The sequence below is a fragment of the Drosophila takahashii genome, chromosome 3L (genome assembly GCF_030179915.1).
Source record: "Drosophila takahashii strain IR98-3 E-12201 chromosome 3L, DtakHiC1v2, whole genome shotgun sequence".
NCBI lineage: Eukaryota > Metazoa > Arthropoda > Insecta > Diptera > Drosophilidae > Drosophila > Drosophila takahashii.
Genome location: NC_091680.1, coordinates 9,609,264 through 9,631,909, shown reverse-complemented (window position 1 = coordinate 9,631,909; position 22,646 = coordinate 9,609,264). Strand labels below are relative to the sequence as shown.

The window sequence follows — 22,646 nt, the reverse complement described above, 5'->3', positions numbered from 1 at the left end:
CAATACGTTACGTTTTAGTAAGGACAAGAACCCTTATTGAATTGACAAACCCTACGCCGCATCCCCTAAGCTGGCTGCGATGGCTCGGTATTTTATCTTCAGCAAGCTAGTATTTTTTAGTATTTCGACAAAAGGTAATACTGTTTGATACATGTGCCGGTTGACAGCAAAACTTCAGATAAATTCAATCGAAGCGTCCAGAAAACAAACTTATTTTACCTGCCACCAACCAGTGCGCTTACTCTCTATAAACTAAATATAAATAAACTACAATGTCTGGCGAAGAAGGACAGTTCGACAATATTCTGCTGGCCGTGGCCGAAAAACATCGGGGCGGCGTGCCCGAGGTAAGGAAAACAATAACAAAGACCTCGACTTCTTTGTATCGCTTTTGTTTAATCATGGTTTATTTTTGAATATCTCATTCATATATGTAGTTTCTGGGCACTTTGGCCAGTTTTCTGCGCCGCAAGACCGACTTCTTCACTGGAGCCAAACAGGCAGAGTGGGAGAAACTCCTGCTGGATGTCTTCACCAAGGAGTCCAAATTGGCGATCAGCGCCCACAATGAAAAGCTAAAGACTCGCGAGGCCGCCCAGCGGCTGAAGGACGAAAAGAAGCGGGCCGAAAGAGAGGCCCGCAAGAAGGAGATCGACGACAACAAAATATGTGATATCACCGATGAGGAGGCAGCGGCCATCATCAAGGAGGAGGAGGTCAAGTATGTTGGATCGTTAAGAGATCGTTTACTAAAGTATCTGCGTGGCTACTTGTCCAAAATTGTGATAGAACCTACAGTAATCCACCTACATTTAAAACCGATTTAATTCTGGAACTGTATTTACTTAATACTCCATATTTATATTCCATAAACTCACAATTTCCGAAACACTTTTGATCTTTAGTGATATATAACCCTTTTTACATCTACTGATATTCCTAAATCTTTTCCAGAAAACGTCAGCAGCTGCTGGATGGCGCTGGCGGAGAGCCGGCTGCCCCAAATCGCGATGACATCTCCAAACCCATCGAAAAAGTCGACGATGAGACCGAAAAGGGCGAGCTGGGCAAGCTGATACCCAATTCGGGCAATGGTTGCACCTTGGACAAGTACGCCTGGACACAAACTCTGCAGGAGGTGGAGGTAAGTCCGCTTAGGGGTGGCCCCCATCCACTTTTTCTCCCAGGCTGACCCAGTAAGGTGTTGTCATGGCTATAAAGTAGCTAGCCATGCTAGTTATACATTTTATTTTGGTAGGAGAAATTTATCAAAATATCGCAAAAGATATCTGAACATTTTTTTTAATTTTTAAGAAAGAATTAGCATTTTTTAATTAAAAATTTTGTAATTTAGAAGCTTTCTTGTGTAATTTTCTAGTAATCTAATACAGAAAAAACACTTCTTAAAATATTTGTCTTAAACCCCCGCCAAATAACTTGGTTTTTCTTGCTAAAAAACCAACATTGCCGGTTGCTAGGCTGCGGTCATAGCTGAAAAACCCCGAAAGACCAGGCCATTGACCTTCCGACAGGTGTGATTCACCAACCCTTTGTGTACAATTATAAAATTCACTTTATTAAACATATCACAGGGATAAATAACTTAATTGCTAACCAGAAAGTACAGCATTATCCGATCCGATCCGCTCCAGATCTAGTTCCTTGTATGTTTCTCTGTCTCCATAGCATAGCGCGCTTAATACTAATGAAATTTCCCAGCTTCGACTGACTCGACTCTCCATCCAAACAATCGTTAAATAAATAGCTTACACAACTAGCGCCAAGACGACACGATAACAATATTAATAATAATAATAATAATAATAATGGGGGGACAAAGACAATACAATAAATAATAAACTAATTGGCTAGGCAGAGGTATTCGATCCTAGCTCTTGGGCATGTCGCGGGCGCGCACTGTAAAAGAAAGGAAATAATCATTAAAATCGCATTCGATTCGCTGGTCATTTCAAAGAACTCACTCTCCAGCGCATAGACCATGCCCATGATGAGCAGCATAAAGATGGTGCTCATGCTCACTATCAACACGGTGACCTGGCGTCCCCGATCGCAGAGGCCGCGCTTCGGTTTCTTGGGCGGACCGCCCTCTCCGTTGACCATCGTAAAGTGCATGGAGCTAGCGATGGACACGGTGTCCAGGTCTTTGGTTTTCACATACTGCAAATTGGGATCCACCTCGGTCGCCGGCTGCTGCTGGCCCTCGATGGCGATTACCGCATCCCTGTTGCCGCTCGTTGCCAGCGTCAGGTTGGCATTGTAGTTGGACGCCGAGGGATTGCTGGGCGGCATCAGCATCTTGTTGTGGCGCTCCTGCTTCTTGTGGATCTCCGCGAAGCGTTCCAGATTCGCTGCCGTTAGCAGCAGTGAGCCGGAAGCAGCGCTCTGTACGATTCGAATGAAAAGAGGAGAATGTTTGTTGAGTCACTGTTCGTTTTTCGGTTCGGTTTGGTTATGGTTCTCCAGAACCGGAGCCAGCGTGGGCTCGGCTTACTCACCCGTGTGCTGTTGTTGCTGTCGCTGGAGCCCTGCGAACTCCTCGATCCCCGCTTGGCGGCCGCCAGAACCGCAGCCGCCGCCGCCGCCGTAACAGCAGCACTTGTATTATTGTTGTTATTCATATGGCTACTGTTGCTGGGCGAACTGCGCTGGTTGAGGGTGGGCGGATTCGAGTGCGATTTGTTCGAGGACTTTGAGGAGCTGGCCGAACTGATGGCCGAGCTCGAGGAGGAGGCCAGCGAGGCGCGTGGAATGTGCCAATAGTCCTGCATCTGAAAGGAGTGGATATAGTACATTAGAAATCAGAAATCATATCATGTTATCAATTTTATAAGCTACTTTTGGGATAAGTTAAAGACGTTAGGGTTTAAAATCTGGACTTTTTCCCATACCATCTTAAGTGCCATTATATAAACTTTTTTAGGGTTTCTGAATATTTTATTCCCAAAATATACATATAATTGCCTTAGTTATTTTTATAATTATATCAGTTTGAGTAAACTCTATGAAGAATAGTGCACATTAGGAAATGTAATAATTTTAGTACATCCTGTGTATATAGAATTTATTTTGTAATTGGTGAGGTCAAGAATGCTGATCTACCCAATAGGAAAAAGAGTATGTTTTTGCACCTAAACCTAAGCTCGTGATCGTGCCACGATCTGGCACATCCGCTCTGCTCCACAATATCTGCGCTACACATTTTTATGTCTTTCCTAGCCCCCTGCCCCTGTTCTCTGATCCCCTGTTCCTGTCGCTCGATGGTGCTAGCGTCAGAAGAAATCCAAATCCAATATACAAAACCTGAACTTTCGAGTTGTCTTTCGGCTTGTCTTTGTTTTGCATTGGCTGGCAACTTGTTTGATATTTATGGTCTCTGGTCTTGGTTGGCTAAAAGCCTGATTTGTATTTATTATAAATTCGGCTAGTCGACAGTTTTTGTTTTTTTTTTTTTTTGCTTTTTGGGCAAGCTTTTATATCTCCGGCCTTTCTCTTTAAATGGCTTCGCCGATTGTTTGGCTTTGACGTAATTGTGGCAATCAATTGTCCTCCCAATAAAAAAAACATATAAGAATTCTATTAAATTTTTCCTTAGCACAAAAGCTGCAATTCGAGTTCGTGCCTTCAGTCTTTTGTTTGCCTGGGTTGTCCGAGATTTTTTGTGTGCTTTGTGCGTTTGTTTTACACAGCACAGAAGTTAATAAATTTGTTCGTGCTGCTTCTTGCGTTTTATTTATTGTAAATATTATTTAGGCATGCGGAAGTCTTATCACTCATTATTGATTCAACTTGATTGGCCAGTTTTCGATTCGTTTTTTCTTCACACAGCGTTATTTTTGGCTTACTTAATGTGTCGCCTGGCGTCGTTACTTTACTTACATTTCTTGATTTGTAATTTTCTGTTTGTTTTGTTCTCGGGATTTGTTTGATTATTACAGCAATTTATCACACACACAATTTAAGGTAATTAGTATCACAATCTGGAGTATTTTTAAGCAGAGTCTCGCTCCGGTTGTCAGTCTCTTTAATTAGGGTTTTACGACGTGTATAATTTATTTAAATGCGGCTCGCGAAACACTCAGCGTATCAGGCTGCTGTTTGGGGAAACCGATTCGATTCTTTTTCGCAATTCTCCTTGCTTCTCAAATGGCGCTATTCTCCTTCTTCTCCTCACGTCTTCTTCTCGTAGCGAAGAATTCTTCAGTGCGCGTGTCGCCAAACAGAACCGATCTAAACGGCCTCAAGAATCGAACTGAAGCGAGCTTAGCGGCTAAGTCGGGCTCACAGGTAAGATCTCTGCTCACCTGAGTTCTGCCCACCTGGGCAGAGGCGCGGCGTCGCTGTCGCTGCCTCTGTCGACGTGAGCTGCGCGATGCGCAAACCTTTTCGAGTGTAAGTGTTTGTTGTTGCTGGCTTTCTTGCCGGATTTTGCATGTCATAACATTTCGACGGTTCTCATTTGTTTGCCCCGAGCACAGTAGTCGCTCGTAAATTGAGGAAAGCTTGAAACATTTTCTTAATTTGTTTGCTGTTTTTAAAAGTGATGTTCATTTGAGTAGATTTTGGATCATTGTCTTTAAAATATGGTTAGCGTTTCAATTCAATCGAATTTTAATAAAATCAGATGTTCGACAATTTAAAGTTTTTGACATGTTCCCCTCCATAATTAGCAATTTATTAGAAACAATCTTTTTAATAATAATTTAAACTATTTTAGCCAAAAACATTTTTTTAAATTTGTATTAAAATATATAAGTTGTTGTTAAATATGTTGCTTTAATATAATAAATGGTTTGTAAACATTTTGTAGAAAAATTAAAAGTTATATAAATTTAATTTTTTGTCTATTATAAGGTTTCAATTCTTGTTACACAGCACCCACTGTGGGCATATTTATAGCTTAACGATCGGCAACTTCTTCTCTCCATTCTTTGGTTTCGATGATGTTTGATGGCTTTGTTGCCGGCTTTGATGTTTGGACTGCTCGCCTTGACTTGATCAGCTCATCAAGTGATTTGCCTACTTTCTTTTGACTATTCTTTTTTTAGCCTCCCGCCCTTTTGCTCATTAAGCTGCAATTTGTTTTTTTTTTGTGCTGGGTATTTCTGATTCTTTAGATCTTCAGTGAAGGGCCCTTGATCGTTTTTGGCGTGTGGGCGTTTTCTAGATCCGTTTCGGCGGCCCAGAAATTGAAGTTTGATTGCGGGGAAAACCTAATTCTAATTTAATGTTAACTTAATTAAGGGCAAACCTTGACCACCTTACAGGCGGCTCCGCCCATTTGCTGTAGCATCGTTCCCAGAGCCCATTAATGTTTGATTAATACGTGTTCCATTATTAAATCAGCGGTTTATGGTCTTATAAATAATATGGCCATTATTTAAATGTCCTAAAGTAGAAATAAGCAAGTCTATTTTTGGTTAATTTCGGATTCTGAGAAAGCATTTAACGTCAATGATCCACACAAAAGCTTTATATCAACGCGATCAAAAATGCTAAAATATTGAATCGATTAATAAATGTGAAATTTGAAACATGATCTTAGGTGGGGATGTACAAGTTTTCAGCTAGCTCCCAATCAAGTTTTCTTTTACAGTGGTTTTAGATTTACAATACGGTAAACATGTTTACTATCTTGAAAAATAAAGAAGATTCGAAGGCTTTTCTGACGTCGATTCAATGAGTCATCAGAAAATAACTTCTTTGAGATTTCCACCAATAAATTATAGTTCTGAATAACCCCATAAAATGTTTGCGTTTCTCTTGGCGGAATTTGTTAAACAATTTGCCAAAAATCCCCAAAACGATTGTTATTGGCTTCGCATAGTTGTTTGCCTAATCTAACACAGATCTCATATTATTATACCATTAGACTTATAACGCCCTGTGGGAATTGGTTGGGCAAACAATAAATTCCCAAAGATCGCCAACATTTCTATTACAAATTTGTTTGCTTTCGGTTAATTCGGAGAGTTCCATCTGTCATTCTCGGTAGCAAAAGGCAACAAATGTTTCTAATTTTTTTCGGCCATAACTTTTGTTGCTTCGTTTGCTGTCGAGCATCTTGTTATCACCTTTTAAGTGAGACAAGTGAGTGGCCTGCCGCCAGTTCCAACAGTTTTTTATGGGCTATTCTCGCTGCCATCTCGCTGGTATGGGTGAAGTGCTGGCCGAGTCCGGTCGATTTAATCAGCGGAGAGTTGACAAAGATTACCTGACACGGCCAGTTACCAGAGCAGTGGCAATGGACTCCGCCGAACGCGAATCGCATTAGCAACAAAAAAATATATATAAATCGAAAGAGAATCACTTGAAAGAGATCACTTGAAAAGGCGAAGATTGAGGAACGTCGCCACTTAAAGAGATGGGATGACGGCGAATGGGAGCCCAACACTTGCTATAGATCGCCATCCGAACTATTCCGAGACATTCCCCCAATAGAATCAACAACATTCACCTCACCTCATCGCGAAACACCATATAAAACCGAAGACAAACAAACGACGATCTTTTTTTTTTACTTTTCATGCATACAATTAAGAATGCAAAATAGTTTCCAGTGACGCCGATGACAAACGGACGGATCTTATGTGCCCAGCGATTTCTGTTCCATTTTGGGTGACAACAATTGGGATTAACAAAAAAACCAATATCTGTGAGAATCGATAATTTTGTCGTGGTAAACGGGGAAATCCCTTCGAGCTATATGGATAGATCCGTTGACGTTTGCCACGCTTATTTGTGTGTGGCCCGCGGCCAATATTTCTCTGATTGTCGCTATTAAAGCTTAATTTTCGTATAGAAAACGTTTTGAGTATTCTGCCTCCAGGGGGTATATTTAATAAACAGAATCTTAAGTTAATGCCGAATTCCATGCGAAATTCTTAAAAACTTGACTCACTCGCCAGCAAGCAGGCGGAAATACTAAATAAATGTCTTATAGACACCTCATCACGTAAGAGCATTACGTATCGGTTCTATATACAATTGAGTTTATATTGCCGATTTCGCCAGCTTCTAATTGCGGGTTGTATAAACGAAACTGATCTTTTATTTGTCCGTTTCACACCTGTTTAGCTTATAAAACCTCTTAATGGGTTTCTCCTATAAATCACGCTAAAGTCAACTTTGGTGGGGTTCAAACCCAAACAAAGTGCGAACAAAGAATTCCACCTGACAAAGCCTTTGAGTAAATTAACCGCTTTTAAGATCCGTTTTCGGTTTCCTGGTGAAGAATTTAATATTGAGATCAGGTCAAAATACATAGAATACTTTTCACTTGATTTATTTTATGTATTCTTAGATCTTATATTAGTTTTCCTAGAAGTTTTACTAATTTAACTTTGATTTAGGTAATTTATTAACATGGCATGAAAATAAATTATCTGATCTTGTGTATAAAAAATATGCAAATATTTTACAAAACGATAGAAGATAAATCAACTTGTAGGATGTAGGGAAAAGCAAACTAAATGTAAATCCTAAACTTCCCAAATTAGCTAGATATTAAAAACAGGCTTACATTTTTAAAGCTATCGAATATCTACGCTAAGTCTCATTTTCATTATACTACTGTTCTCGAAGCTTCTTAACATTTTTTCTTCAGTTTTTTTTTAATTTATGGAAAAACCATTCAAGATGACAGTTTCTGTTCTGAGCTATATCAAAAAGATCTCGTTTCTCACCAAAATTGAAGTCTTATAGAGTTCATTATAATGGGATATCCCCCGAAATTGACTAGGTTAACCGGATAGAGTTTTCAGTATCATTTGTTTTGTAATCCGCTTATGGCGCACAACAAATGGCTACCAGATCGATCTCTCAAATCTCATTTACCATGCAAATGTCAATACGGATTCTATTGTACCCACTCGAGAGCTCATTGTACGCCGAGTTTTTGGGGGGATTGGATTGGAGTAGAGTGGAGTGGAGCGGCGTTCCCAATAGGAACTAGTTTCAGATTTAAACGCAAAACAATTCTAAATGGAAAGGAATAAAAAAGAATTTGCCACGCTCGATTTTGATGCCATCTCCCTCTGTTTTGAGATGTTTAGGGGTCCACTCCACTTCTGGCCACAAATAAGTCAAGTTTAAGCCGCTTTTAATGAGCTGGCAGTGGGCCCTCGTAAAGATAAACACTTGGGATAAAGGTTAATTTAGAAATAGTTAATTACAAATTTATGTTTTTCTATTTTACTACAATTTATTGGCATTTTACCAATTGAAAAGGGTTTTAGAATTTTTTTCTAAACCTGAATTTTTGATTATCACTTTATCACTGTACCAAGTTCCTCGGACGACTCAGCTGTTTTGTGTGATAACATTATCGAATACAAAACACTCGGCAGATACACACTTCTGAGCACTCGACTCCATCAGCAAAGCTAGTTTTTTACCGATTTTTGTTTTGTTTAAATGGTTGGTTTGTTGTTTCTACGCCACTTTTGTTGTTGCGACCGTTCTTTTTTTCCTATTTAATTTTTTTGGTGGTGCCTGGCACCGGATCGCATCTTTTAGCATAAATTATTCGCGGCTAGATATTTAAAGAAAATGAAATGCTGTTCAAGTTTTATAGAATTAATCAGCGGCGGAATAGCAACAAATAGCAGTTTAAAACGGCAGCAGACAAAGATGTCTTTCACTTTACAGAGAGAGAAGCGGGCGAATTGGTGCAAAACTCTGGCGATTTGAATGATCGATTAACTGGTTGTCGATTTAACGTGCAGCCAGGCCTTAAGAGGCATTAACATTAACATTAGGATTGGCCCGATCCGATCGATTTGCATAAAATCGCCCACTGTCAGACGATTCGTCTGCGATTCCGCTCTCACTCGGATAAGTGTGCCAAGTCTCGTGCTTATTTTTTCCTTTTCCCATTTTATTTCTGCCTTCATCGCAGTCATCAATATTTGTTATTATTCATTAATTCATTCACGACACCTTTTACGCTTGTCTGAACTCAAAAGCGAACTCTGACTTTGACTGGCGGTGACTCTTGAGCTTTGTGTTTACCTTTTTGGCGGCACAGCTTCATTTTCATACCTCATATTTTGCCCAGAGTCTATTGTTTTTCCACCAGCCTCGGCATTTGCATGGGTATCCATCCATCTGTTCACCTGTTCAGGTGATTTAATGGCCGTAGGTGTCTGCTAGTCTGCCGACTGGTGATTTGTGTAAATTTCCTAGTTTCGAGCATAGTGTTCTTTGAGTTGCTATTTGCATAACCTTCAGCAATGCAGAATGGGTTTTGCTTTGAAGAAGTCTCTGCGGGTCCCTTGAGAAAGCCTACATTTACTTAATTAATTTTACACAAATTCTGGTTTCAAAAACAAAGTCAAGCATTCACATTTGGGAATTTATTAGAATGTAATAAATTCCTTTCATCTGATTTCAGCAGCCCTTTTTATAAATTCTAAACAGAATGTACAACCATTCTATTTTTTGTTGGTCCCTACATCGTTTTGAAATGTATGTGAAAGGCAAAAAAAATCAGAACGTCATATTTTTTCTGCACAATAATTGGACCTTTGCAAGAATTCTTTTCATATTTCTTCAGCTAAATTACTGCACTGAATTTTTTTATAGGTTTTCTGTTGCCAAGCTTGTAACTTGACGTATTGCCCACGTCTTTGGATATTTTTTACGACTCTCTGAGGCTATTTTTGTAGCTGCCTTACATCCGCGTACGATTCAATGCTTCTTTCAATTGACATCCGCTTCAGTTTCAGCTTTTGACACATTTTTTTTGTAAACGCCGATCGCTGCTGATGAAGCTGCCACCCACATGAACTGCGATCTGTGCGCTTCTGTTGACACGAGCCGCGTGCTCCGAGCAGAAGAACTCCAAGTGCTTCTACCTTGGGTGACTGCCCACACGAATGCCCCCCACTAGATGATAGTCTACAGACTATCGTGAGCCGAACGAAAGCGTCCTTGGTTCAGTTGGATGCGGCGTCGTGAGATTTAAATTAAAGGCTTACCTTACCCCTCATTGTCTCTGCCACATGCGATTCGCTAATTGATTGCACAGCCAGTTGTCTAATAACTCTGGGCCTTAATTATGCTGCGAGCTAATGGGAAAGGTGTTAATGTATGCATGTATCCGTGCGATTTATAATTAATGGCCAGCCGTGGCACATAATTCTAGACGCCAGTGTAATTGCTGTGAACTTGGCCAAGCAGCCACATAAATCCATCGGCAGGTTGCTTCACTTCTTTACACGGAAAGAAATGTGAGATAACTTGGAAGGCAATATTTAAAGCAATAAATATATAATTTATTGGAGTTCTATATAAGTTTATAAATAATTATCTTGAAATATAAGTTCAATTTTGAACTTTTTATAAATATTTTAGGAATTTATATTATTTCAACTTTAATCAAATCATAAAAAACTGAATTTAAATTTTATAAATTAAAAAAAAAAACATTTAATCAAGTATCATAATTACACTTTTTACACCGATAAACGAATCGATCTTTAAAATGGTCAGTAAATTTTTGCGTGTATCTTTTGCAACCTGTTGAGCGACATTCTTGAGTGCTCCTCGCTGCGAGGCTGCAGATTCGATGCTAACTCCCTTAACCGGACCTGAAGAACCGCTGTACGTCCTTGAACTGGCAGCTGAACTAAATTCCCGTTCTACATTAAGTCCTTGAACAAAGGAAGACTCGATCCGTTGATCTGGTGAAGGGCAGAGATCTGGCAGCTGTATGATCGTTGGATGGTTGGATTGCTGGCTGCAGAGACGTGCCCCTGCAGTGGGTTATTTATAGAGATCGTTATTAGCTCGCCAAGGTTGTGCAATGACCAAAGCAAAGTCTGGCTAAAGAATCTCCGTAGATGTACACACACATCCGATCATTAATCACAAGACCTGCCACTCAAAGCTTGATTACATGAAGAACCCCTGAATAATCCAATCCACTCTACTCTAGTTTGCTTGTCATTAACGGAATGGCTTTTGCATTACACAAAAGAAAATCAAGGGTTAGATGACTGGAAATTAATAAAAAAATGTAAAGCTGCAGCTTAGGAAATATAAAAAAAATATTACTAAACGGAAAACTTTTAATTTTAAAAGTTAGGATCATCACAAACTTAAAATATATCTCGCAAATTGCGTTCATATATTTGCAATATCAATCCCAACTTATTTTAAAACATCCAATTTTTTATCTCTGCAGCTTAAGATTCCCTTCAACGTGTCATTCGCTCTACGTGCCCGTGATCTGGTGGTCAGTATTGGAAAGAAGACGCTGAAGGTGGGCATCAAAGGTCAAGAGCCCATCATCGACGGCGAGCTGTGCGCTGAGGTGAAGCAGGAGGAGTCCGTGTGGGTCTTGCAAGACAGCAAAACCGTGATGATCACCCTGGATAAGATCAACAAGATGAACTGGTGGAGCCGCCTGGTCACAACCGATCCTGAGATATCGACACGCAAGATCAATCCAGAGTCGTCCAAGCTTTCTGATCTGGATGGCGAGACGCGCAGCATGGTGGAGAAGATGATGTTCGATCAGCGGCAGAAGGAGATGGGCCTGCCCACCAGTGACGATCGCAAGAAGCAGGACTTACTCGAGAAGTAAGTATTCGAGATCGCTTTCCATTATATCATTACTTATGTATTACTTTTTCCACTACAGATTCAAGCAACAGCATCCGGAGATGGACTTCTCCAAGTGCAAGTTCAACTAGTTCAACATTCTCAGCTTACTCTGTATAACTTTCGCTTTCGCACTCTTCTCAATCTTTCGCATTTGAAATGTGAACTCTTCTTCATCTTTCCAACCACACAATAAACTAATGCAAGCAAAATAAAAATAATTTGTATAACGTACAACATCTAAAACAAAAAAAAAACCCAGCATTTTAAAATATTTCAATATGTTAATACCAATTAGTTAGTGAAAGCCAAACAGCAAAGCGAAAAAAACGATCATTCGACCAAGAGGATGAAATGGAGGCAATGGCTGGATAAAACCAGCTTGATCTTCTGCAAATGATCGGGGTAATTTCTCGTATTTTATGGCTACCTTTTAAAATTAATTTAAATTGAATTTATTTATTGGACCTGAACATAATCGTGGAACTGGATCGGAGGAATTTCTTTACTTATCTTGAACGGTTCTGGGGGTCCACACCCAAATCCAGATCAGAATTTCTCAGTAGTTCTCTGGGTCAATGATCTGATAAATTTTGAACTCGTTTCCTAAGCCGATCATAAATTTAGTGCGTCTGTCTTGATAAATAGTTTATATGTTGATATGTTAAGATTTAGCTTTTGTATAATTTGTAAAGTGCTAAGCAATTTTTTAATGGCTACGACTAATTTGGCAACTAATTTGTTGTTTTGCCTTTAAAGTTTCTGTTTTGCGTATTTTATTTGCCACGCGCCGTGATTTTTATGTTCGAGATGAAAGCGTGACACGCAGAAAGATTATGAAATAAATAAGGGGTATTTTAAAATATTAAATTAATGTAAATCAGGATCTGTTAAAAAGATTAATACAATGAAAATAGTTTAATGATTATATTAAATTAGTAGAACAAAAATATATTGTAAATCCAATTCTTAAAGTTGCCCAACCGATCATCTCTATCTCTTAAAAACCTAGGGGGAAGTAGAGACATTTGATACGCCCCGTTTAGTTGTTAATTCTCGTAGGTCATTAATTAGATAAAACGTTTTTCGAACCGTGTTTAACAAACCGTAGAAAAAGAAGCAGTCGAACAATGGCAGTGGACCCTAATTAATGAATGGAATGAAACCCCATCGCAATGGGGTGGAGGCCAAAGGAGATGGCTTTGGGATAGTTGTGCGCGTAATCCCCACTAATCATCGTCCATGTGGGTGGCACTGTGTCATGCGATCGTATGCCTCACTTAATTAATTACCAATTAATATCATAAATTACTGTCAGTGGGAACAATACAAATTGCGCAAAAAGTTTGCCAAAATTCGCATTCGTGGGGGTCGAGTGTCCGCTAATGGCCAAAAATAAATTGTAACAAATTGTTTGGCGAGAGGGCGAAAACGGTCAAGAACAAACATTAAACAAGAAAGGAAGCTACCTTCGGCCAGCCGAAGCTTATATACCCTTGTAGATGAAAGAATACTCACTCGGTGCAGTTCCAGGGATTCCAGATTCAGCGTTTCGATTTATTTCAATTTTGTTTTTAAGTAGTCAAGAATCAAAACGCCTACTTCCTACAAAGTTACAATGAATTTTCTTATATTTGATTGGGAGCCTTAAGATATAGTGGTCCGATCCGGCTGGCTCCGACATATGTACTACCTGCAATAGAAAGAAGACCTTCGGGAAAGTTTCATCGCGATAGCTTTAAAACTGAGAGACTAGTTCGCATAGAAACGGACAGACGGACAGACGGACAGACGGACAGACGGACAGACGGACATGGCTAGATAGACTCGGCTATTGGTGCTGATCAAGAATATATATACTTTATGTGGTCGGAAACGTCTCCTTCACTGCGTTGCAAACATCTGACTGAAATTATAATACCCTCTACAAGGGTATAAAAACAGAACACCCGATCAGAACCGGATTTTTGGTTTGAACTTAAAATGTGGAATTTTGTTTGTTATAAATTGGAAAGTACAAAATGCTTTCGGTTTATATATCCGCTTCGGTTTCTGCCTGCTGCCAATTAGAAGGCAACCGGTTGATAAAAATCCATGGGGGAAAGAGAAAGCCCACCGCTGAATGTGGTTAGATAATTTGCAAACTTTTCTGCATCCAGAATGTGAGTCACCCACATCCACCGCCACTAATCGTGCGATTAGGGGGAAATTTAGTTTCGGACGCCCTAGGCGACCCATTATTATAATATTCCAGGCCGCAGTCAGGCTCTATAAATAGCACTCATATTCAAATCAATTGAACTGTTAAATGACGCACGTGATGAATGCGTCTTGTCTGGCCTGCGGTGTCCAGCGGAGAAATCAATAAACATTAAATGTATGAAAAAAGCAAATCAACAACAATGGGGAGCCATAAATAATGAATCCGGGTGCCGGTTGCCTGGGTCTACTGTTGTTTCTGCTGTTCTGTTCTGTTCTGTTGAGTTTTTATTATTATTGTTTCGACAGGCGCAAATTTTTGGTAATTTCGAGTGTTTCCCACATCTCAAACGCGAACGCAAGCCAATACACACGTACACTTACTTATGGCACAAATTATTCCTTTGGGGCGTTCTCAACCGCTTGACGGTCGCGTGGGCCAGTCTATTTTTTGTTCCCATACCTATTTTTTATGCTGGTAATTGCGGCACATTTGTTATTTTTAGCCTTTTCGAGTCTGGTTTCGCCCATTAACTATAGCAGTTGATTTTCGGGGAGAAAGGGTGCGGGATCAGGGCTGATGGCTCTATTGTAAAGGCAGCGTCATGGCGGTCACGCCTCATAAATTCGTCTAGACTCTGGTTCAGACAAAAGACTTAGGCAACGAACTTGCTTCAAAATCTCTGAACCGCTGGAAAGTTTTTTTCCGTTGCTAGGCAAAAAAACCCAAACGCCGCTATGGGCATTTTGTGCTTTGAAGGTCAAGCCTAAACTGCAGTCGCAGCTCGAAAGACGTAAATCGACCAGTTTATTAACCCTTGTGTAATTAAAAAGACATTTTTTAATGGCTAAATAATAAAACTAAATTGATTGTAGATCAATGACTCAATTTTTTTTTAAGAGGATTGCATTTTAAAATGAATTATTTACATCTACAAAGAAAAATATCTTATTGCATTTATTTGTAAAATTTATTAAAATGTCACGGGAAAAAGTAAATGCAGTAAAGAATGCGGTTCGTTAAAACAAATCAACGGAAATTGTGCGTTTAATTAAATCCCCATTGTTCAGTGAAAACCTATCGCTAAGCAGAAAGCATTAATTAGTAATCAATGAGCGGATTTCCCTAACTGAATCATCCATCAATAACTTGTTTTTAAAGAAGTGATATATGTATGGATTTTGCATACTTTTTCCTGAGAGGGTTAAAGTCTTTTTTCGATGTAGGAGAAGGGAATTCCTCTCTGTGGTGGCTGCCTCAATGGGTGTGCGCAGTGCTGGAGGCCCGAACCAGACTGGAACTCTACAAAGTAGCTGACGTTGGTGGGCTTGTCACCCGACGCCAATGAACCATGGAGTGTCGAGTGCTGGAACCACCGGTTGGCAGTGGGCATGGCCATGTCTTGGCCGCAGGTATTGAGATGTGCAGACAGTCGCGTTCGCGGGCGGAGATTAATGTCTTTGGCTTATGGCCATTACGTTGGCCATTTCGTCAGCCGATCGTTCAAGGGTTCTAAGCTTTGCATGTCAATATATAAATATATCCGGCTGCGTTCCCGGACCTGATTCATGCTGCAGTTGTTCTGCTTATACACACATATCTATTTTATTTTATTTAATTTTTTCTGCCTCTGAAGTTGCCTTCACTTTTTGGCTGCCCATTGCCTGCAGGAATTTCCAATTAGCTTTGGTTATCGCACAATTTGTTTGCCTGCCTGGCTGCTGCATTTGCATATCGGGGTGCTGAGCGATTTATCGATGCTATTAGCTTGGTTTTTGGTGGTTGCTAATTTACGAGATCTACCAGTTTGTATCTGGTTAAAGTAACTGCTATACGGCATGGGTTAATAATCCCTAAGTTTATCTCAATGGGATACCAAATAATTAGCTTATAAACAATTAAATACTTATGACTGTGCAGAAGTTTTTACATTAATTTTCGCATAATTAATAAAATATCCGCGTATTTTCCCAAATTTTATTTCCAGCATTTTCTTACTCATTCAGTATTTCTTGTTGCCAACCACCAACTGCTGGAGTGTTGGCCCAAATCGTTTTAGTAGCCAGCGGTATACAGCAGCTGTTCCACCGTTCACCGCTTTGATAGCGATCTATTAATTGGCCATTTTTGGCGAATTATTTTTCGTATTTTTTTCTCGATCTTAATGCTTTGTTTTCGGCTTTATCTTTTGTCTGAATTATGACTAATTTTAAGGTATTTAGAGTGCGGGCGACGACAAATTTATTGTCGATTGTTTTCGGTGGGTATTAAGTGGGAAAATTTGTATTTTTAAGAGCTTATTGCTCATATGTGAAAATGTTAGCTAGCCAAAATAAATAAAATTAATTTTCTGCATCCTCTTTTGGACTAATGACATATTCCCAACTCCTCTAAATTCATTCAGAATATTCCCATGACTCAGTTTAACTCGACTGCTTACTAGCTTATTTTGTGTTTATAAATCAATTTATAAACAAGCCGAAAACCAATGTTTGTCCAGTGGTCATCGTGGGTGGTCGACAATCATTCATCCAAAAAGGAGAGCGGAAGGGGATTCGAAGGGGATTATATGGCCATATAATCAAAGTTATTAATAACACAACAATATCATTTGTTAGACATTTTATGGATTGCCGTTCTTTATGCTGTGTTCATCACCCGAGAATGTTATGTGAAAGGCAGAAGAGCAATCAGAGTGATGATGATGATGCATCTTAGTGAGGGGATTACAATCGTGAATGGGTTTAATGCATAGATATGCAGTCAACGGACAATTAGAGAATGATTTCACTCGATTCAACTTTGAATAGAGGAAGTTCTTGTCCAGCATACTCGGGCTGACAGGTTGCATAAGTAATTTCTGAGTTGCTTGCGACTTAATTGCATAATTTCGTATGAAACGAGCTCTCTTCTTATTTGCCAGATCATTTAAAAGTAATTTAATGAATCTTATTCTGAATTTATTTATTGTTTTTGCCAGTCTTGTTCTATTGAAGAGGTACTTTATAAATTATAAAAACACCTTCCATTTATAAAATCGTATTTTGATTATAATTATAATAATTATAAATATTTTTGAATTGTTTTAAAATTTTTCTTACACAGAATCGTTGTTTTTTTATGATCATTTAAGTTTCATTAGCTAATTAATCAACAAGCTTTCATATCCCCTTCAATTAACATACTACCGAAAAGGGTAGTATTATGCACTTGCATAATTATTCACACATCTGGCAAGTTAAATATAAAACAAAAGTTAAATAAAGGCTGTGAAAAAACCAAACAAAAAACTGCCATTAAAGTTGACATGGGAAATGCCCCGAGAGGCGGTGGATCAGAGTCCAAATTCAAGGGGGGCTGTCAACATGGGGAATACTTAACCCCAGACATCCTCACTGTTTAGATTCCAGGGCGTGGTAAATATTTATTTTGTTTTCACCGTAATTTTCTATTTACTTTAACAGCTTGATGGAAGATTGGTTTTAGCGATAAGAGAAAACTATTTATTTAGTTAAGTAATCTAAAATTCTCATTTTTTTTAGTTTATTTATTAAAACAAGGAACATTTAAAATATATAATACATATATCAAATAGATTTAAGGTAAATTGTTCTTCAAATATGCTTTTCCCATCACTGCTTTTCGATCACTTGGAACCGAAAAAAGTAAAGCCAAATATTTACTATTTGCAAAGCTCTCTCGCAGAACAGCTGATCGGCGGTTTCTCCGCCCGCTAACACCCACCACCCCCTGCGAGCGCCCATCGGTGCTGCTTAGCGTGTTCATGCAAATTTGACCTTGACACAATTTCGTTTCATAACAGAAAAGCAAACAAATGAGCGAGGGAGGCAGGTAGGCTCACACATATGAATGTGGTGTGTGCTTGTGAGTGTGACGGCGGCGACACACATAAAGAGACAGCGACACGAACAACAACTAGGGTGTAGTGGGTGGGGGGTGGCAAAGCTGGCGGCGGGAGGAAGCAGGTGAGATGGAGACACAAACCCGTGTAATAACTCAACCTCAAGTGCGGGCCAACTAAAAAAAACAAATTTAATCTTCGCTTTTTTGCGGCTTTTGCACTGAGAAAAATTCTAAAAAAAATAAAATATATTTAAAAAAAGAAATTTGTTTGAAAATTTATTTAAGAATATATTTAAAGCTTATTAAAAATTAATATTTTGAAACCTTGTTAAGTTCAATTTTTTTATTCAAACATAATTCTTTAGTTTTAGAGGCAAAACATTAAATAAAAATATAAAAAAAAAAATTTTATTATTTCAAGCCAAGTACTTTTTGAGCTTAAATTGCAAATCTTCTTATCTCCATTTAAAACCCCTTTATTGCGCAGTGTAGCCGCCGTCGTTACACCTCGCCAAATTGCCTGTTGTTCGGCGGCAGCATTCACATGGCCAAAACGTCTTACGAAAACTGTTTTTATTTTAGTGGCAAGAAGTCAAGTCTGAGAATTGCATGCTCTGAACTTTGCCGGATTTCTTGGGGGTGATTGGGGGTGGTGGGGGAGGAATACGAGGTGTGGGGTTGCACAAGCTGACGAGGCGCGATGAGCATGCGATGGGGAGCACTCATTGGAAATTCTAATGTTAATAAATCGAGCCGGATTTGATCCCAGGCCTGGGTCAGGTCAAATCATCTCACGATCGCAGCTGGTTGAAGCGCAAACCTATTTACTGAGCTGGGATCTGATCAAAGGGGAACTCGCCGACAAATTTTGAGTCATGTTTTGGGTGCCAAATTGGCTGGTCCCGTCTGACTTAAAAAAAAAGAGAAAAAACAGAAACCGAAATCGAGATCTCCCCTGAACACAATAAACTTCTAATTAATTTCAATTTTGTCGGCTTTGTTTTAGCCTTTCCTTAAGAGCAACAATCTTCATTTCTATTATTAATTAGTTAACACATTTCGCGCATTAATGAAGGAGCTCTGAAAGCCACTCATCGATGGCACGTGGAGGCATTTTTAATCGATCCCCCATAAATATGCACATATCTATGGTCTCTTCCCCCGTCAACCCATCATTTCCCCGATCTATGGGGAATACATTCTTGGCCGGATTTCATTCTTTAAGCGGACACCTTGCGCCACAGATTTGCATGGGATAATGAAGGTGGGCAATTAACGGATTTCGCGTGTGGCAGGTGACACTGGAGGTCGTGTGGTTGGTAGCTGATTAAACAAGTTGACAAGAATTGGAATTTAAAAAATATGTACTAAAAATCATAGATATAAAACTCATTCCCCTTAAATACATTTTTATTAGTAATTTAATGTTAAAGTATCAAAAAATATGTCTTGTTTAGTTCATTAAGTCTAAATAGTTATTCATAAAACTGTAGACCTTGAACATTTTTTAAATCGTTTACTGTCAATATTAAAATAAACTGATTTTTCTCATCAATTACATTTTAATTATAGGTGCATAAAATATATTTTATATTCATGGTTATACTCATGGTTAATTATTGTCTTTTATAATGTGCCTATACAATTTAATTTAAATACGTTAATAAAATAAATTGGTTAAGTAGCGTAACACAAAGTAGCATTGTTATATTATTATCTTGTAACTATCATTAAAGTTGATAATATCAAATTTTAAAAAAATTCTTTAAATAGCAACAGTGTTTTTTAATATTATCAACAAAGCAAATGAAGTTCTCTTCTTTTAAATATGTGTACCTTCAACTACTTCTCAAGATCAAGCTCAGACCTCCCATTTTGCATGTTTTTAGATCTGATAAAATTCCAACATATTTCAACTACTTCCTTCCTCTTTGATCTACCTATGTTATAGTGCTGCTCCTAAAATAAACTAATCTCCAGCTGCCAGCTGCTTAATTCATTTTTTCGAAAGTGAAAATGCCAGAAGAGAATCGGATTTGGATGGCAAATTCCAAATCCGCTTTGGTTTCAGTCATTATCCGATTTAAAGATCAGCCCCGCACAAAAAAGGAGACTCTCGAAAATGTTTATTTGTGTATCTCTTACACAATAATAAATTATAAAGATTTTTTGTGTGCTTTATGTGCTACCAAATTGGATGCTTCGGTTGCTTCCCCATTCTTAAGGCTGGATTTTACGTGGGTGCTGCTGCTGCTCTTTTTGTCGTGTATATATGATATTGTCAAATCTGAAGTGGCAAATTCGACAAAGTGAAGGGAGAGCTGTCTGGGAATGCGATCGACTTGATTGAGTCGAGTATTTCGCTCTACTCTGGTGACACGTGTCCATTGAAATCGGGCAGTAAATTTTATATAGCTTCCGTCGCGCAACTAAGCAACCTCCGCATTGCCTTTTGATAGAATTTGTTATTAACTCTGAAATTAAACAAAATTGCATGGCTGAGCAGAAATTGGTCAACATTTAACATTTACTTTGGCTTTTTCTGTGCGTTTTTTTGTTTTTGTTGTTCGAGAATTCTGCACAAGGTTATCAAACACAAACACCAGCGAAGCCAAATTGAATGCAATTAAAGTTTGCATTGAAAGCCGCCGAAAAATTGCTTCTCTTTAACAATTTTAATAACCGAATGCAATTTGCAGTTTCTTGTCTACCTGTATGGGTTCGTATCTGTGTTTTAATTCTTAAGCACGTTTTAGGCTAAACAAAGTGCAATAAAATTTAGCAGGGCACAGTTTTAAATTGTTAACTCAGAAGTAATTGGGAAAACTGCTTTACAAAGAACAGAATGAAGGAGCTTAGTTTAAGGTTGGTTTTCAATTTAATTTGAGTGGGTGTCAAGTGGATATTTTTATGAGAGAACTTTACAAAAAGTTCGTTTGGGTCAGAGAAAAAATTTCAAACTTTTAAACTGCTTTTAAAAAGAACGTATATTATATTTTACTTTATGTTTACATTTTGAAAAACTTATATAAAAATTGTAAAACGTGGAAGCTACGAAAAATGCAAAAATATATGGCCTTGTTCAAAAATATTTTAACTAGCAAAAATTGTCCATTTCTATTATTAACATCAATTAATATTGTTAAAAAAAATAAAATCTTAAACTTTTTTAAGTTATTCTTTTAATTGGGAAATAATTAAAAGAAACTTTTCTTTCTACATATTCCAGTTTTTATTCTAAGCTAAAATAAATGAGTAAAAAAGATCCATAATGATCTAAAACATAATTAAACTAATACCACGAATTTGGCAATATTGGTAATCCCGCAAAAAATGTTAAGCTTTTTTGGTATCAATCTTACTTTAGCAATTTGGCAATACTGCACTTACAGATCAATATTTTTTAAGCCATATCAAAAGGAAATCCCGACAAATAAGAAACCAGAAAAAACAAATGCAATTTGCTTATTGATCAATGCACTACTTAAAGAAAATAAAATATATAGTATGTCGCGAAATTATGATGAATGATGGGGTTGGGAAAAATTTGCAATTGGCAAAGTCGGTCGGCGGGGGAAAAATAAAACATGAAAACAAACTGAAATAAAAAAGGAGACAAATACAGAGAAAAACAAATTGTAAACACGTTTTCGAGCCATTGCGGTGTGCCGCCTTGCATTAATGGGCCAAGGGGCGTGGCACTTTTTGGCGGCACAAAAGACAGGCCGCCAACTTGTCACGCACATTTTGTTGTTGTTGTTGCTGTCTCTTAGCCTAGTTAACTTGTTAAAGTTGCAACAACAAACGAAAATAACAACAAGCGTAGTAAAATTTTTTGGTGGGATGAATTTGTCATTTACCTGCTTGGGCGCATCCATTTTTGACCAGGTGAACGAAAGTGTGAGTGGGAGAGATGATCTTATCGAAATTCAATTGGTTTTATTTTTCGGGGTTTTTTTCGTGGTTTTCTGGTGTCTTCACTTGGGCTACTTTGGGTTTATTTTTAGTTTGAAGGTTATCAGTGTCACTTTGGGTTTTTTCGATTATTTCGATTTCAGTTTATTGGTTTTCTTCGATACTTGTTAATGTTCAGTTTACCGATTTCACGATCAGATTATCAGATTGTCTAGATAATTTCGATACTCGTTATCGTTCGATTTTCGTTATCGATCACTTTCAACGCAGAACAACGCAAACGCAACAATTTTGAATTGACAATTTTCAACTTGTTTTCTGTGATTGTCGCTTTTTCCGTTCGCCGCCACAACTTTGAATCGAATTTGGAAGAGATTAATTTTCGCATTCACTGCAAACTAGTTGGGATTTGGATTCGAAGCTTTTGGCGGTTGTTGGTAAATGTAGCTTGGCTTTAACTTTAACGTTAGCGTTAACTTTAATTTTAACTCTAGCTCTGAAGGCGCGTGCACACTCCGTTGCGGCTGTGCTGAGACTAACTGCGACGTCGGCCGCCCGACGCTTCAAGTATTAAGAAAAAAACTACATTAAACATTGTTTGCTTTGGGGGCCTGCACACACACACACACACATACACAAGTAAAAAGCATAGCGACACAAAGACAGACTCAAAATGGGGGCTACAATTTGTTCGCTGCTCGGCTGATCTGAACTTTTGTGGTTAATGCCAAAAGTTGGCTTCTGCTCGAGTGGCCCGAAGTTGCTGGCCCAAAGAAGCTGCCCGGGAAGAGGGCGTGGAAGTGGGGTCAGAAGTGGTCTAAAGATGGGTAAGGAACTTCTGAAGGAAGAGCAAAAAAATGGTATTATTCAAAAAATGAAATCTGACAAAGAACATTTAAGATACAAATTAAAGTATAGAAGTTCGAAAATTTAAAAAATTATACTTAAATTCGACAATTATATTTTCATCAAATTAACATTTTATTAATTTTACAAAATTTAAAAATTTTTATGATTTATATTATAAATTTATTTTATAAAT

At 38.3% G+C, this 22,646-nt stretch overlaps 2 protein-coding genes across 3 annotated transcripts; one reads left to right on the top strand and one right to left on the bottom strand.

Moving 5' to 3' along the window:
- Nucleotides 1-136: 136 nt before the first annotated feature.
- On the top strand, nucleotides 137-11,856 carry nudC (nuclear distribution C, dynein complex regulator). Its single transcript, XM_017144310.3, has 5 exons — nucleotides 137-347; nucleotides 438-721; nucleotides 955-1,144; nucleotides 11,207-11,604; nucleotides 11,666-11,856. Exons 1-5 carry the CDS (start codon nucleotides 273-275, stop codon nucleotides 11,715-11,717), a joined length of 999 nt encoding a protein of 332 aa, XP_016999799.2. The 5' UTR covers nucleotides 137-272; the 3' UTR covers nucleotides 11,718-11,856.
- LOC108059190 (sericin-2) lies at nucleotides 1,550-22,128 on the bottom strand. 2 transcript variants are annotated; one of them, XM_017144311.3, is made up of 4 exons: nucleotides 21,550-22,128; nucleotides 2,517-2,789; nucleotides 1,983-2,403; nucleotides 1,550-1,917 (listed from the first exon to the last, which is right to left on the bottom strand). In XM_017144311.3, exons 1-4 carry the CDS (start codon nucleotides 21,565-21,567, stop codon nucleotides 1,889-1,891), a joined length of 741 nt encoding a protein of 246 aa, XP_016999800.2. In that variant the 5' UTR covers nucleotides 21,568-22,128; the 3' UTR covers nucleotides 1,550-1,888. The 2 variants fall into 2 exon arrangements, with proteins under 2 accessions (XP_016999800.2, XP_016999801.2); XM_017144312.3 differs by lacking the exon at nucleotides 21,550-22,128 and adding an exon at nucleotides 3,898-4,271.
- Nucleotides 22,129-22,646: the final 518 nt, after the last annotated feature.

Bases quoted from the DNA above. Each gene is read 5' to 3' on its own strand.
- nudC (XM_017144310.3), top strand. From the start codon at position 273: ATGTCTGGCGAAGAAGGACAGTTCGACAATATTCTGCTGGCCGTGGCC. The intron at 722-954 runs GTATGTTGGATC...AATCTTTTCCAG, and splicing joins ATCAAGGAGGAGGAGGTCAA to AAAACGTCAGCAGCTGCTGG. The intron at 1,145-11,206 runs GTAAGTCCGCTT...TTATCTCTGCAG, and splicing joins AAACTCTGCAGGAGGTGGAG to CTTAAGATTCCCTTCAACGT.
- LOC108059190 (XM_017144311.3), bottom strand. The intron at 2,404-2,516 runs GTGAGTAAGCCG...CGAATCGTACAG, and splicing joins ACAGCAACAACAGCACACGG to AGCGCTGCTTCCGGCTCACT. The intron at 1,918-1,982 runs GTGAGTTCTTTG...TTTCTTTTACAG, and splicing joins CATGGTCTATGCGCTGGAGA to TGCGCGCCCGCGACATGCCC.